General features: G+C 38.0%; 1 protein-coding gene across 3 annotated transcripts in view; it reads right to left on the bottom strand.

Annotated features, from left to right (window-relative positions):
* LOC117330943 (ras-related protein Rab-26-like) overlaps positions 1 to 18222 on the bottom strand; it is a 131001-nt gene that overhangs the window by 54435 nt on the left and 58344 nt on the right. For all 3 annotated transcript variants that reach the window (XM_033889561.1, XM_033889544.1, XM_033889536.1), the window contains exon 2: positions 7953 to 8063. In XM_033889561.1, the coding sequence (XP_033745452.1) occupies positions 7953 to 8063 (111 nt within the window). The remainder of the gene's footprint in view (positions 1 to 7952; positions 8064 to 18222) is intronic.

Here is an 18222-nt window from a genome sequence, read left to right as displayed (position 1 = left end):
AAAAATGAAATTTTAAGTGAACAAGCAAATTGCAACAGTATTGAGAAGTGAAATCAGATGTCATATTTGATATTTTAATGAATTACGTTGTGACGATCCGTTGTTATAATTGTATCATTGTCAGCGAAACCACACGCATTGTTTTTTTTTTCGTGTCAACATCGCACCGAGCTGTCGTTTGCAGTTACATTATGCGTTTCTAAGCTCAAACAAACAGAAACGTGAGGATCCCTTGTTAGGACACTCGAGGAACATACGGATCTCTTGTTAGGACACCCGAGGAACGTGAGGATTACTTGTTAGGACACCCGATGAAAGTAAGGATCACTTATTAGGACACCCCAGGAACGTGAGGATCACGTATTAGGACACCCGAGGAACATGAGGATCTCTTGTTAGGACACCCGGGGAACGTGAGGATCACTTGTTAGGATACCCGAGGAACATGAGGATTACTTGTTAGGACACCCGGGGAACGTGAGGATCACTTGTTAGGATACCCGAGGAACATGAGGATTACTTGTTAGGACACCCGAGGAACGTAAAAATCACTTGTTAGGACACCTGGGGAACGTGAGGATTACTTGTTAGGACACCCGGGGAACGTAAAAATCACTTGTTAGGACACCCGAGGAACGTGAGGATATTTTGTTAGGACACCCGGGGAACGTGAGGATTACTTGTTAGGACACCCGAGGAATGTGAGGATCTCTTGTTAGGACACCCGGGGAACGTGAGGATTACTTGTTAGGACACCCGGGGAACGTGAGGATCAGTTGTTAGGACACCCGGGGAACGTGAGGATCACTTGTTAGGACACCCTGGGAAAATGAAGATTACTTTATTTGATTATCACATAGTTGCTTCATGTCATTTTGTCCCAAAAGGACCGTCCACGCCAACGGCCCTTTACATGAGTTATCTCCCCTATTAATGTTGTATCGGCGTATAGTAAGGTTGCTAAAACATAGCAAAGAATGAAGACAGATGTCCGAAATACCTTCTGTCTTGATACACCACACCTCGCCTCTGCTAAGGGGGATCGGTGTTCGGGTCATTCGCTTACGCCCGTTCCACCCAAATAACTTGCGCACCAGCGATCCTTCCGTTAAGAAAAGCTGTTGTAGAACAGCATAGCTGATCTTGCAAATGCTTGTCAATAGATAATTCAAATATATAAATTGGTATTATTTTTCAATTGGATAAATAAGATTTATATTGGGTACTTGACGGAATTAATTTGTGTTGCTCAACCTGGAATAAATCGTATACAAGCTAAAACAGTAAAGTTAAGACACAATTGAGTGTGACGCATGTCGACATAGAGGGCAGGGACATTCCATTCCAATTCTAATCATTATGCAAGATTTTTTTAAAATGTATTAATTTAGTGGGAGATGAAGGAATTGGAATCTATATATCCCCATTTCATACATAGGTACATCCCCCCCCCCCCCCCCCCCAAAAAAAAATCATTCAGTTTAACTCCGGGATGTGATGATAGTCCCTAATGTCAAATATCAGTACGCTAGTACAATTAAAAAGTAATGTGTTAATGACTGTTAACACTTGCACAAAATCTTAAAGTTTTTCTCCGCAAAGAAAGTCTAAGTCCAAAATATGTCAAAAAGCAGGTATTTCCCCAATACAGTCTCCAAGTTTGACTCCGGGAGAGAATAGTGTGATCCTGCAGGGACCCTTAAACAAATATCAATATGCCTTTCAACACTTGCACCAAAATGTTAATATTAGAAAATCAACGCTGACGCCGGGGTGACGAGCTAATGAAAGCGGTGTTACCAGGGATGATTGATACGTTGTGAGCCTCGTACTGAAGGAGGTACTCAAGGATGTTCTTTTTAAGTCCTACTATTCTCTGACTATATAGAGCCGTGTACCCAAGGACTGGTCTCATTTGGTTAGTTTATATCGACGAGGTAGCACTCTAAAGTAAACAAGACAAGCGGCTTTTGCATAATGGACAAAATAGGTGAGAGAGCAGTGATCCAATATTTGCATCAAAAATGTGTAACACCTAAGGATATTCATAATGATATGGTAGCAACACTATATAGCCAGTAGAGTTGGCATTTCACAAGAAAGAGAACATTCCATTCTGACCGAGGATCTTGCAATGAGAAAACTTTCGGCCCGATGGGTACCAAGACTTCTGACAGTTGATCAGAAGCACACCAGGCGCACATTGACGCGTGCTAATCTTAAGCTTTTAAAGGAAGATCCTGCCAACTTTCTTCAGAGATTTGTCACTACGGATGAAACATCGGTCAATCATTTTATCCCAGAGGCGCAGCAACAATCGAAACAATGGAAGCACCTTGGCTCCCCCACGTCAAAGAAGGCAAAGCCTGTTCCATCAGCTGGGAAGGTTATGGTCTCGGTTTTCTGGGATGCAGGTGGTATTCTGCTGATAGAGTATCACCAAAAGGGATAAACAATCAATGGCACATGCTGTGATACACTTCTGGGGCAGTTACGGGAAAATATTAAACTTAAGCGCCGCGGAAAGCTCACAAACGGTGTGTTATTTCATCAGGACAATGCTCCTGTTCACAAGTCTGCCATTGCCATGGCTGCAATTCACGATTGTAACTTTAAATTGATTTAGCATCCACCTTACTCACCTGATCTCGTTCCATCAGACTTTCATCTATTTCCAAAACTGAAAACAGCTATTTCACGCACCCACTTTCAATCCGATGATGATGTCATACATGCAGTGGATGACTTTCTGAACAACCAAGAAAAGGAGTTCTATAAAAGTGGCATTGAGGCCCTTCAACACCGCTAGCAAAAGTGTATAGATACTGAAGGGGACTATGTTGAAAAATGATACAAAATGTCCGCCAAAATTCAAATCCTTCAATATGAGGCTCACAACATATCAATCAGCCCTCGTATCTAGGTACCTACTTACTTAAAAACTCAAAAACTGTAGAAAAAAAAAAAAAAACCTTCATCAAAATATGGGATAAATGGATTTGATTAACATCTTCCTTGGTTCAAATCCATGAAAGTTTTTTTTATCCATTAGGAGGGAAATTGTCGAGTTTGCATTATCTTTTGTCAAATTACATGATTCAATCGTACTTTGCCAGTCACACTTAATTCCCAGTCAACTCTTTGTAAAATGACATTTGTTCTTTGTTAAACCGCCTGTCATGTTGTCTAGTGGGGATACGTGTTAATCATTATATAAGTACCATGCCTTACCAGTAACCAATGGCAATTTACCGAAAAGTAGACAGCTTCATTTAATAGCACATAAAACTAAGCTTTCTGTTCTTACACAGACAATTATCTCCCAGAATAGCTCATCATTGTTATGTCATGTTCTTCAACAGCTCGATCTGTCCCAGGGTTCCCCGCGTTTCTTTGTCCTTACCTCGTTTTCACATACTTGTGTTTCTTTTCATTTGTTCTAACCATTACCTCGTTCTCACATAACACCTGTTTCTTTGCGAAGCCGTCGACAACCGATCGCTCTCACATTTTTTTCAGCATTAAACATCTATCCACAGTTTCGTAATTTTGTTAAAAGTCGAATTAAACATGAACTGCATTGCATGATTATTATTATTTGAATTATTTATCATATTTTTGGAATAATTCCATGTGTATAAACGTCGAAAATTTGTAAGATGGTTATAGTGGAAAGCGTTCTTGTATCTTACGATCCTACAACTTGTAAGCAATGGGATTGCTCGTACAATCCAGAGTCTTCGTCTTCCGAGTAAAACACTATGTATTCCGAACGTCCTGTACTTTCGCGCTGTTTGTTCAAGCATGTTTACATTCAACCTTACCTCGTTCTTACATAATACAATGTATCCCAGAATTCCTTATTGTTCTATGTATGTATCGCGGCATCACATAAATCGATTTATCCCAGGATTTATTCGATTGATTAAACTGAACCTTATCTAATGTTGGGATAGCGTTAAAATATATCTTTTGTTTATCACTCAACTCAATATAATACACAATACTCTCCCAAATATACTTCATTGGCGATGTCGGTTTGCTGATACAAAGGAAACTATATTCAATATAAACTTCGTGTTCACTTTCTTCTGTTTGTTGTATCTGTATGGTATTAATGAAGTATAGCGTATGAACCCTGAGAGTAAATGATACTCTTTTCCAATAATTACAGGACAAAAACAACTTTGAGTGCGCGTCGAGTCAAATTCAGTAAGTTATCAACGCACTTCCGGTAAGAATTTAGCTCGCAGTTCTGCTGTTAGTAGCGATTTTGTGACTTACACTATGTGCACACTTTAAGGATGTACTCCTCTGTTGTTTCAATCACGTTCAAGTCTCGTTTTGATCTCATGTTAGGGTTATCAGTAATATTTAACAAAACATTACTAATCTTATTAGCAATCACGAATCTGAAAAAAAGTAAACAAATCTAGACGTGTAGTAGGAGTGGAAAAATGCACGGCCAGAACGGGGTTCGAATCCGGGATCTCCGAACACTAGGCGGATGCTCTACCGATTGAGCTACCTGGTCGCCGATGGTCGACCCGGTCCAGTTCCGCTAAAGACGTCTGTTGCTTACAGAACTACCTCACATCAATTCAAATAGAATACCAATTGGATGGCAATTTTGAAAATGTGTATTTCTAGCCCTTCAAAAGCCAAAATTCCACCTTTCGACTCTAGATTGATTACTCAAATCTTCAGTGTGTGGTCATTTGCATTTTATCAAGTTCAGTTATATGCTGTAAAACCTTGTATTATTCAATATAATTAAATTAATATAAAACAATGCGAATACATTTGGATATCTGTGTGTTTTTTGTTGTTTCATTTGACATTTCTGGTGTAACTTAAGCACTTTGGATTTCTGGCAAATGATAAGTATGATGAAAAATGATGAAAATGTCAGATAAGTATGATGAAAAATGATGAAAATGTCAGATAAGTATGATGAAAAATGATGAAAAATTATGAAAACATAACAATACCAAATAATAATAGGACAAAAAGGAAGCACACGGACCGCCCATTTTTATGGCTGTTTTAGAAAGATTAATCGTTTTCTTATGATCTGCTTAATATTTAAAAAAAAATTAACAGCAGAAGTTTTTATATAAAGCGTTAAATCTGGCAAAAAAAAATGCGAAAAAATGAGTATTTGTATGCCATTGGAAATTAAGGGCTAGGAGTAACATAAATTGCTATTCTGAGTTAAATGAACAGATTAAAGAAATTTAAATACTTTTCTTGTCAGTTTTGCAAGCTTTCATACTTATCTGACAAACAGCAAAATTCACTTTAAATCACGCATCATGTCAAATTGGTATCTTTGACTGATTATAGCACAAAAAACGAGCATACAGTCATATAATTCTTCTTACATTTTCTGCTATGCCATTAACACCCATTTCCGAAAATGTATATGAGAAAAAAAAGTTTAATACAGGATTTTTTTTTGATATTTCAGAGGTATACATCCTTAACTTATTTAAAGAGATATTCCGTACAAGTGGCAAACAATTTTGGCAGTTCTTTACTTTTAAGAACTCTTTCCTTTGACTTTTAAAAACACTATCAGCATCAAAATATCTTTCATTGTGTCAGTTTGGACAAGTTTGGTTGCTATGTCTGCCATTTTGATGACGTCATTAAATTGACCAGACGCGTTATTTTTTTTTTTTTTATTAATTTTCAGAAAATCATCACCTCAACCTTCCTTCAAAAAGGTGCCCCGCGGGATTCACTTAGAGGCTCCACTAAATATCTTTGTATATGTTATCACAACTATACTTTCTCTAGACAGAACCATACCCTATACACAATCTACACATTTGTCTTATAAGTTGAAATCGTAATTAAGAGTCCTTATTTTAAAAAGGGAATGTTCAAATGATAAATTTCATTTAAAGAGTTGATATTCTCTTTCTGCGAGTCTTCACAAAGAAGGGAGATTACTCTAGCAGCCTTCAACATATTTGCCAGCTAAAACCAAAAACAAATGTAGCTATCGATCCAAAAAGAGCACATCTTCGCTAACCAAGGCTTCTGATTACGTTTCACTCCACGAACGGTTAGACGACAAGGGCAGTAAACAGCAAGATTGCTTTGTTTAAACCACATTTTATGTCTTTGTTCATGTCGTACATAATGTAGAGTAGTAAGCACGGGATTCACTATATACTTTATAGATATATCTCCTCAATTACTCACTTGGCTGACTTTATACATATTGTCCAAAATGTTGGTACAAAGGATTTGGCACAAGTTATAGCAACTTATGAAACCATCTCCTATCAACAGAATATTACATCTATATATGGTTTCAAATATAACTATAGAATGAAGTCTATTACATGTTAATTGCATTAAATATATTGATATAGTTTATGTTCAAAACCTCCTCCTGGATTTAAAGAAAGACTGCACATGTTCGAATGCATTAACATTTACATCCAAAGCCCGGTTTTCTTCGCCAAAGAGTTACAAATTTAAGCTTATTTACATATAAAGGTTATTAAAAGCTTGAGGCATTACTGCACTGGCATTTTAATAAAATTGGCACTCAAAAAGAGATGAGAAAATATAACAAGCTACTAATCGTACATATTACACGTGTATTTCTTGTCATTTATGTAGATTTAGTGGCATACAGACTGTAGGGCCCAGACGCCAGGGGGCATAAACTGAATGATTTAATTAACAGGAGAAGATGGGATCTCTTACATTATTTGACGTAACTGTGTAACAGATAAAAATGTCCCAAAATACGTACACGCATTTCTTTGAACCAGCTGGAATGTGATTTGAACACATTTGTACGTCAACACGCTATTTTTAGAGGAGATGACAGAAGAAAATTCTCTATTATCTCATACTTTTGAAGACCTGGGGTTAGCATTGCAAAGAAGATATTCACCTAACAGAACAAATCCGTTATTCAAATATTTGTCATGTTAAACGCATCGTTTACTATGAACGGCCACATGTAACCGACAATATCGATTTCGGATTGGCACATGTATATGATATCATTACTATACATACTATTTATACCGACCCTGTCAATGCATCATCAAGCATGGCCATATATAGGAACCTGCTTAACCGTGCAATCATTTTCTGTTAGTATTTAAGTAAGCATACTGTCCTATCTGGAAATCCATTGACTGACCTGATAGCCAGGAGAGTGCGAGAACAGCTTACTCAAGCAAGTTGTTTCAATTACCTCACGATCAATTGAGATTAGTTAAACAGTATGTGACCCGCCATCGCAATATATCGGTAAGTTCCGTAAAGGCACCGAGTTTTGACGGAATTAACCGAGATATTGCGATCGATGTGAGGTGTGAGGATGTGCAATGAAGTGAACAGCAAAGGGGCCTGCCACGAAATACCGACTCGCTGTCCATAAATTTGAACTATATGTATCATAGTACCACATATAATTGGACTGTGGATTGGTTAGTCCCTTTGGTTGTGAAGACCATCTGCCTGTTGTGGCTTTGTAAGTCCATTAGCAATCGTAACTACTCGGCCGATTCCGTACGTTTCATCTAATCGGCCGAGGTGTTCCGAGTGTTCCACTAGCCTATTACAGCACAGGGACCGAAAACACCTAGCCTAGACCATAATTATACTTAATCCCAGACAGAACGAGTTAATCAGACTCAAGCACATCGCGACGCTTGCGGAAATCCAACTTAAGAACTTAGGAGATGCTTTCTCTGAAATACGGACCACTACGGGGCCTGATGTTTATTAGAAATCGACTCACACTAGTACCTCCTTAGTCCAGACTTATTGAATCCGCACATTGTTTAGAGTGGATCATGTAGTAAGAAACTCTTTGATATCGGTGCAGTACATGTAGTTCTCCAGAATAATCTGTAATATGAAAGTGTCCGGAGTATGGAGGTTCTAATATACGTATATATAAGATAAAGACTTACCGTGAATCCTATACCCACTGTAGCGGAGAAGGAGCCCTGCTGGAACCTTCCCTGATCAAACTGTACCAGTAGTGACGTCTTACCCACTCCGCTGTCCCCTACCAGTATAGTCTGAAAAAAAATAACATATTGACATCAGCCACAAAACAAAAGAACTTATACTAGCTTAAATTTAACTTAATTGGTTACATACATTTTGAGTTTAATTTGACGTTAGACATTGTGAAATTTACAAAACAACTAATGTATTGTTCGGAAAATTTATGTCCATAGAAATTTTTGCCAAGAAAAGTAACACTAACGAGAAAATACCATACTTGAGTTCCTCTTCTTATATAACTCAAGTTTAAATACGTTTAAATGTTCAATAATGAAACAAATATGGATTGCTTCTTTACCATCAAATTGCTGAGACTGAGTAAAACAAGTGCGAAAGCTCTAATGAATGTATAAACCAAATTAGAAAGTTTGAGGTGTACACTTTTGAACTTACCCCAAAAACTTTAAAGTGAATTCGGTGCCAAAAAAGTTAAGTCCACAAAATGGTAAAATGCATTATTTTGCCATAACATTACTCCTAAACCTCTAATGAATGTATAAACCAAATTAGAAGGGTGCGAGGTGTATACTTTTGGACTTACAAGCTTTCCAAAAACTTACCCAAAAAACTTTAAAGTAGATTTTGGTGCTAAAAAAGTTAAGTCCACAAAATGGTAAAATTCGAAAAAAAATCAATTGTTTTCTGCATGATTATGCCATAACATCACTCCTAGACCTCTTATAAATGTATAAACCAAATTAGAAGGTCATGAGGTGTATACTTTTGGACTTGGAAGTTTTCCAAAAACTGATTCCCGAAAACTTTAAAGTGGGGTTGGACGCCAACGCCGACACCTGGGAGACTGGATATAAACATTGTACATGACTTTGTCCTGAGTGATGAGTACCTGTATTCAACAAGAAGTTCCCAGACTAACCAGACTAAGCACATGACACATCACACACAAGGTGTAATGACGTACTACACGATAAGTGTACATACGACACATCACACACAAGGTGTTATGACGTACCACACAATAAGCGTATATATGACACATCACACACAAGGTGTTATGACGTGCTACACAATAAGTGTACATATAACACATCACACACAAGGTGTAATGACGTACTACACAATAAGTGTACATACGACATATCACACACAAGGTGTTATGAATTACCACACGATAAGTGTATATATGACACATCACACACAAGGTGTTATGAATTACCACATAATAAGCGTATATATGACACATCACACACAAGGTGTCATACACAAGGTGTCACACACAATGTGTTATGACGTACCACACAATAAGTGTACACTGTACATATGACACATCACACACAAGGTGTTATGAATTACTACACGATAAGCGTATATATGACACATCACACACAAGGTGTTATGAATTACCACACAATAAGTGTACATACGACACATGACACACAAGGTGTTATGACGTACTACACAATAAGTGTACGAATGACACATCACACACACGGTGTTATGACGTACTACCCAATAAGTGTATATATGACACATCACACAAGGTGTAATGACGTACTACACAATAAGTGTATATATGACACATCACACACAGGTGTAATGACGTGTTACACAATAAGTGTACATATGACACATCACACACAAGGTGTTATGAATTACCACACAATAAGTGTACATATGACATATCACACACAAGGTGTTATGAATTACCACACGATAAGTGTACGAATGACACATAACACACAAGGTGTTATGACGTACTACACAATAATTCCGTCAATACCCGGAATCAAATATTACTGTACAGTCAGAAAATCACAGGTTTATCGATAAAACAAGAGGTACATGGGCCTTAACGGTCATCTGACTATAAAGACCCAAGTACATATGTAGCATACATACTCACTAGCATTATACTGGTCCCAAGAACAATTTGGATTCTATGTTGGAATTTGGACAAGTTTAAAATCTCAGGATCATTGCAAGTTTCAACTAAATCCAACTTGTTTAACTAGAGAAGATTTTAAAATGTAATTCTTAAAATGGTAGTCATAGCAGCCATCTTGGATCTCAAATCGACCCGGAAATAAAGAACACTTGGTCAGGACCATCTCAGGATCATTTCAGACCAGTCTTAACTGAATCCCATCGGTAAGACATGAGAAGAATTTTGAAATATGAAAAGTTTACGCACGGCTCACGACAAACAACACAAGGCTAAAGTGAATGAGTAACTTCTGGCAAAAAATTGACGTTTTCTTGGTTGGATTCCAAACATTGAGAAAATTGTCCGATATAATGAAATAGGGATATAAGTGACCAGAAAAAAAATGTTGACGTAAATAGATACCTATGTCTGTGCGTTCGATTTATTATTGCAAGGTTTGTGAAACATTTTAATTTTGATTTGGCACACGGTTAGTCCTTGAATTAATGAACGATCCACCTCCAACTCAATTATTCACGAGATAAGATGTTATTACAACAAGAACCCTCCATCTTCCACGTAGGTCCATATGGCTTCCGGTAATCACTGACTCAATTACCCGTTTGTAACGTAATTTGTGGGAATTCTGGCAGTATTCTACCAGACAAAGACAGCAAACCACTGGTAGTTCTCCTACTCTTCCTCAATATCCGGTCATAAGGAAAAAACTGTTGTAATCTAGTTGTATTACTTGATCCAATTTCGTCTGGTAACGACTTCATGAGCGATCAGAATACTAAAGGTTGGATATCAAACTACACTCATCGTCTAACGAACCTACAAACCGGACAATAGATATAAAACTACACTCACCGTCTAACGAACCTACAAACCGGACAATAGATATAAAACTACACTCACCGTCTAACGAACCTACAAACCGGACAATAGATATAAAACTACACTCACCGTCTAACGAACCTACAAACCGGACAATAGATATCAAACTACACTCATCGTCTAACGAACCTACAAACCGGACAATAGATATAAAACTACACTCACCGTCTAACGAACCTACAAACCGGACAATAGATATAAAACTACACTCACCGTCTAACGAACCTACAAACCGGACAATAGATATAAAACTACACTCACCGTCTAACCTACAAACCGGACAATAGATATAAAACTACACTCACCGTCTAACCTACAAACCGGACAATAGATATAAAACTACACTCACCGTCTAACCTACAAACCGGACAATAGATATAAAACTACACTCACCGTCTAACCTACAAACCGGACAATAGATATAAAACTACACTCACCGTCTAACCTACAAACCGGACAATAGATATAAAACTACACTCACCGTCTAACCTACAAACCGGACAATAGATATAAAACAACACTCACCGTCTAACCTACAAACCGGACAATAGATATAAAACAACACTCACCGTCTAACCTACAAACCGGACAATAGATATAAAACTACACTCACCGTCTAACGAACCTACAAACCGGACAATAGATATAAACTACACTCAACCGTCCTAACCTACAAACCGGACAATAGATATAAAACTACACTCACCGTCTAACTACCTACAAACCGGACAATAGATATAAAACTACACTCACCGTCTAACCAACCTACAAACCGGACAATAGATATCAAACTACACTCACCGTCTAACCTACAAACCGGACAATAGATATGAAACTACACTCACCGACTAACGAACCTACGATTAAATATCATGTCTTATTTTCTCGTGAGACATTCCATTTGCCCTCACACATCTTCGTCAACATACTTAATTGGAATACGTAGAAAGCAATCGAATTCCATTCGCGCAGGTGATGACTGATTCCTCTAACGAAATCAATGTATCAGTGCAATCGGTACGGCGCAGAGATCACTGCTGTCCCCGTCCTTAAAATACACTTCCAGTTTAACGAACATATCTATAAATAAAAAATGATTGGCGCCTGTCCGACAAGTCAGTCATCAATGCGGAGGTATTGGTCAGTAAGTAAAATGTTTTGTTTCTCTCGACACTTACAGGTAACGCCGAATGAGTGATGTTATCTGGATATCTATTTAGCCGATAACTCTAGACTTAGGTCACGTTTTTTTCGATTGCTATTTCTGGTTGAGAATAAACACCAATCGAAGCCGATTTTGACATATTTTTCTCGAGTATGTGCGGATATTATTTTTCTTCGTGGCCATTTGAAAGTTTGGCATTTGAAATTGCTTACAGCTATTTCTCAAGAACTAGTTAAATCATGTAGTTGACACATAGAAATGTGCTGAATATTGGGCATAGTTGTTCATGACACAACTAAAGCATGATTGAACCAGTAAACCCTTTTCGAATATCTTTATAATATTCAGGTAAGTAGGTTGAATGACATCTGAACACAGATATCTGAAAGAATTTGATAATATATTACAGGCAAAGAAAGAAGAAAGAGGAAACTTGCATAAAACTAATTAAAGTCATTGACAGTTGGCGCCAAGATCCCAATGGATCCCTCGTGGTTCGTGACATATCTGACAAAGTTTGACGGAGTGTTGGATTTGTGCATTTTGTGTATATTCATACGGAAGCGGAAGTCAGCTCGGTTGTCACTATAGCAGCCACCATGTCGTGTAACGGAAAGTATCGTTTTCTCGTCCGTCTTTACTTTCGTATCTAATGTCGTTAGTTGATGAGTGATCGCCATTCCTGTTCTGATACATGTGAGATTAGATTACAGGCATGGCAGGGTTAGACCTTGTAACGGAGCCATGTTTGAATCTACACTTGATCTAATAAACTGTCACGCCATCCCAGCCCACGACGAAACCCTCAAGCATCGTAAACGTATCAGGATAGCGGTAAAGAAGCGTGGTGGGTGTAAAATTGATGGCGTTGGTTGTAGAACGAGAGTCGAGGCCCACTCCATCATGTTTTAGATCGATAGAGTATGCACACTGTACTTTGTCTGTTGAAATCATATATGTTTAACAAAATAATAAATCCAAACATTTGAAAAACACTTATTTTTCTGGTAGATTTGTTGTATGGCAGTCACAGGTACCACCAGCACTCTCTCATTCTGAGAAGAAGCAATTAAAAGTGTTTCCCCTTGTGGGTACATGTAAATTTGCTCTCTGACGTCGCAATGTGTAGAAGAGGAGAGGGAAAATGAAGGTGAACGAGATTTGAACCCCGGACCTCGGAACTATCTAAGCTAAATTTTAAGATGTATTTTCGTTGGTTCTTGTTTGTGGTGTTGCAAAATCGCAGTTATAAAATCAATAAACAGCACTAAAACATACTGACAATTAAAACTTAACAGTGACTACCCAACTTCCTACTGCCGTGACAGCTAGGCCTGCTCTCTGTAGTCTATAGTTCGACTCTATGTCGAGTCGTAGATTTTTAATACATCAGTTTTCACAATCTCGGCTTATAGAATATCTAACATCTGACAACAACCAAGCCTCTTACGTGTTTGATGCAAAGCCTAAGGCTGGCGCCAAGACTATGTCCAGTAATTGAAAAAAGACAATATCGCATGTTATTTTGTTATCAATAGCACGTACTGCCTTTCAATCACACCCACGTCACCACTTCCCAAAGTTAGATAATCAAGCGTGTTTTATTTCTTAATCCAACGTATCCAACAGTCTTGTTTCGTCTCTCTTCCACTTGACATTTGGAATTGTGACTGTAGCGGTGATTGACGCAAGCACTCCAGTCTGTGCCTGTACATGTGGGCGTGCCGTTGTTAGTTTCTATGAAAACCAAATCAAAATTGATTTCTATTTCCCATTTATATCTGCATATGTCAACAAGTTCTCCAATCACAGACAAGTCCATAGTAGTTCCCAGTACTAGGCCGGATATACGTCGGTTCGAGATTCTCAGATTGCTCATTATGTTCACAACAAATCCCAGCTAATATGAATTTTCAAAACCTCAACGAAAAGTGGCAAATACCATTTAACAACGACAACGTTGAAGCGTACAATGTTGTTGGTAACTATGCTATCATGTAAGAGCATTGATGACCATAAAAGATAGTGCAGTAAAACCTCTCTATTGAGACCACCCCGGGGTCTGAGTGTAAGGGATGGTTTTAATACTGAGGTAGACTAGATTAATCCGAACACCTTTGACCATCAAGAACCGTAACTCTGTATGGTACTAGGACAGTAAATGTGTGTACTGCGCATGTACCACTTGACATGTATCCTAAATAGACTATTGCTTTTAATATCCCACTTAACTTGTAAACAAAACACGTTTTATGTTAAATAATCTAGATAACGTAATGCATGCATTATGCTTTAATTACAAAGTGTTCCTTCTTTCTTTTCAAAATACATATTACTTTCTTATATTCGTCATATATTTATCAAATATTCATCAAGTGTCAAACACAATTCATAATCGACGCACTTAATTAAAGGGTTAGAATATATCAATTATCGTATATAAACTAAAGGGTTAGAATATATCAATTATCGTATATAAACTAAAGGGTTAGAATATATCAATTATCGTATATATCAATTATCGTATATAAACTAAAGGGTTAGAATATATCAATTACGTATATAAACTAAAGGGTTAGAATATATCAATTATCGTATATAAACTAAAGGGTTAGAATATATCAATTACGTATATAAACTAAAGGGTTAGAATATATCAATTACGTATATAAACTAAAGGGTTAGAATATATCAATTATCGTATATAAACTAAAGGGTTAGAATATATCAATTATCGTATATAAACTAAAGGGTTAGAATATATCAATTACCGTATATAAACTAAAGGGTTAGAATATATCAATTATCGTATATAAACTAAAGGGTTAGAATATATCAATTATCATATATAAACTAAAGGGTTAGAATATATCAATTATCGTATATAAACTATGTGTTCTTGTTACTTGTTATAATTGCTTACCAGTTAGAGGCCTACCAGCCAAGTGTTAGGCTAACCACTTAACCGGTTACTCGATCGTAAGATTTCCCGACTAACCGGTTTGACATCCCTAGTTCATGTAAATATATGGAACTAGGACAATATGGTCTTTATACAGAACTTAGATAAACATTTAACGCAAGAAAAAGGCAAATACTTTCACAGCTGATATTCAAATTATATGCTTACCAACAATACCAACTTATGGTGAAATTCATGTCTAAAACTGTTCTGTCTGTCTTTGAAATTGTTTCGCAACATTTAGAGAATTATCTGTGTTTAACAGATACTCTTAAGTCTTTGTGTCAGTTAATGATTTCTTTGTTGTAAACATTCATACCGGTTTCGTTGGTGCAGAGTCGAATTCGCCCAACAAACCTTTCGGTCACGTTCCTTCGCATACGGAACATTTTGACTACGCCCACTTTTCCCCATCCATTTTTAACTCTATATATCTTAGTCCAGTCTTCCACAAAACGAAGCATATTTGTTCCTAAACAAAGGAGAAATTATAACATGTACTTGTTGAGTATTGTTTCAGACTTCGGTAGGTACTGACCAATCTATTGTACTTGTTGTATTGTTTCAGACTTCGGTAGGTACTGGCCAATCTGTTGTACTTGTTGTATTGTTTCAGACTTCGGTAGGTACTGACCAATCTATTGTACTTGTTTAGTATTGTTTCAGACTTCGGTAGGTACTGGCCAATCTGTTGTACATGTTTAGTATTGTTACAGACTTCGATAGGTACTTGCCAATCTATTGTACTTGTTTAGTATTGTTACAGACTTCGGTAGGTACTGGTCAATCTATTGTACTTGTTTAGTATTGTTTCAGACTTCGGTAGGTACTGGCCAATCTGTTGTACTTGTTTAGTATTGTTTCACACTTCGATAGGTACTTGCCAATCTATTGTACTTGTTTAGTATTGTTTCAGACTTCGGTAGGTACTGGTCAATCTGTTGTACTTGTTTAGTATTGTTTCAGACTTTGGTAGGTACTGGCCAATCTGTTGTACTTGTTTAGTATTGTTTCACACTTCGATAGGTACTTGCCAATCTATTGTACTTGTTTAGTATTGTTTCAGACTTCGGTAGGTACTGGCCAATCTATTGTACTTGTTTAGTATTGTTTCACACTTCGATAGGTACTTGCCAATCTATTGTACTTGTTTAGTATTGTTTCAGACTTTGGTAGGTACTGGCCAATCTGTTGTACTTGTTTAGTATAGTTTCAGACTTTGGTAGGTACTGGCCAATCTGTTGAATCCGTGAATAATACGAAACATTGTCCTGCTTTATGTGAAGTTTTAAATTGATACACAAGAAAGATGGTGTCTACTGGAATAGGCGAACAGCCTTGTTATAAAGGTATCAGTCAGTCCCAGCAGCAAGTCATAAGAAATAGGAACATTAATACATTACAAGGCGCACTGATACAGTTCAAGGCGCACTTATACAGTACAAGGCGCACTGATACAGTACAATGCGCACTTATACAGTACAAGGCGCACTGATACAGTACAATGCGCACTGATACAGTACAAGGCGCACTGATACAGTACAAGGCGCATTGATACAGTACAAGGCGCACTTATACAGTACAAGGCGCACTTATACAGTACAAGGCGCACTAATACAGTACAAGGCGCACTTATACAGTACAAGACGCACTAATACAGTACAAGGCGCACTTATACAGTACAAGGCGCACTGATACAGTTCAAGGCGCACTTATACAGTACAAGGCGCACTAATACAGTACAAGGCGCACTGATACAGTACAATGCGCACTGATACAGTACAAGACGCACTAATACAGTACAAGGCGCACTTAGACAGTTCATGTACAAGGCGCTTTATACAGTACATACATCAAAATGCATCGCGATCGTACATATATGTAGGCGGGGATAGGTGGAAAATGAAGTATTACTTGTGAGCTTTAAAGGTTTAAGGACAAAGCACAACGAAACTAGTGTTTAACCAATGCTGACAGACGCCAATCTAAAACCGTAGTGGAACTTGTAAAGTCTGTCTACTGCATGTAATCAATTACAGCTGTTGGTTAAAACGGAGACGTGTAACGGTGTTTCTTAATTTGTAAAAATATATCTCTTGTAAAGACGAAGAAAAATACGCAGGAAAGAGATGATGTAGTCTAGTTTCCCAAAGATACAACATAAAGAGTAGTCACAACATGATTGGTCTTAAAACTGTAATTGTTTGTCAAATATGTTAAGTTTACCTTGAGAGTTTTAATTTATGCAATCAATCCACTTTTTAAGATTCGATTTCCATTATTCTCTGTAGTATGCATGTACAATAAATATGTTATTGAGAACCAATCCCATCCCCGCTCCCTGGAGAACCAACCCCAACCCAGTGCCCTGGAGAACCAACCCCATCCCCGCTCCCTGGAGAACCAACCCCATCCCCGCTCCCTTGAGAACCAACCCCATCCCCACTCAATGGAGAACCAACTCCATCCCCACTCCCTGGAGAACCAACCCCATCCCCACTCCCTGGAGAACCAACCCCATCCCCACTCCCTGGAGAACCAACCCCATCCCCACTCCCTGGAGAACCAACCCCATCCCCACTCCCTGGAGAACCAACCCTATCCCCGCTCCCTGGAGATCAGGGAAGGTCTCTCCAATGCCGTCGTCGCCTCCTCGTGTTTGGACACTGCGAATGCAAGAAAACGGCCCCATATCAAAGATGTCGATCGTAGTAGACAACTGTAAGTGGATTCACTCCACAGAGTCGGGGATAGTCTAAAATGACACTGGAGACTAAAGTTAATCTGCTGTCCACATCGCGACATTCGGGATTTATATATCATTCCTGTCCACATCGCGACATTCGGGATCTCAATGTCTTTCCTGTCCAAATCGCAACATTCGGGATATAACAATTTTTCTTGTCCAAATCAAGACATTCAGGATCTAACTATCTTTCCTGTCGATATCGCGACATTCAAGATTAATAGAATCTATCATGGGTCTGTTCCGTGGACAGGGATATCTCAACCCGAGTGTAAGAGTTTGGCCAGTGAGCACGAGGCTTGCCGAGTGCTGGCCAGTCAAACTCTTAAACGAGAGTTGAGATATCCTTGTTCACGGAACAGATCCATGATTGATTATTTTTCTCACATACTTGCAACCAAACGTAAGTTTTTATGAAAGTGTGTCATCGCGCCGTCTTCAATACTCCTTGGAATGTGCATAAGTATTGATGACGTCATCATTTACGACTTGGTTACTCAACGTAAAATGAT

The sequence above is a fragment of the Pecten maximus genome, chromosome 1, assembly GCF_902652985.1.
Source record: "Pecten maximus chromosome 1, xPecMax1.1, whole genome shotgun sequence".
In the NCBI taxonomy this organism is placed as follows: domain Eukaryota; kingdom Metazoa; phylum Mollusca; class Bivalvia; order Pectinida; family Pectinidae; genus Pecten; species Pecten maximus.
This window is presented reverse-complemented; position numbering and strand designations above follow the sequence as displayed.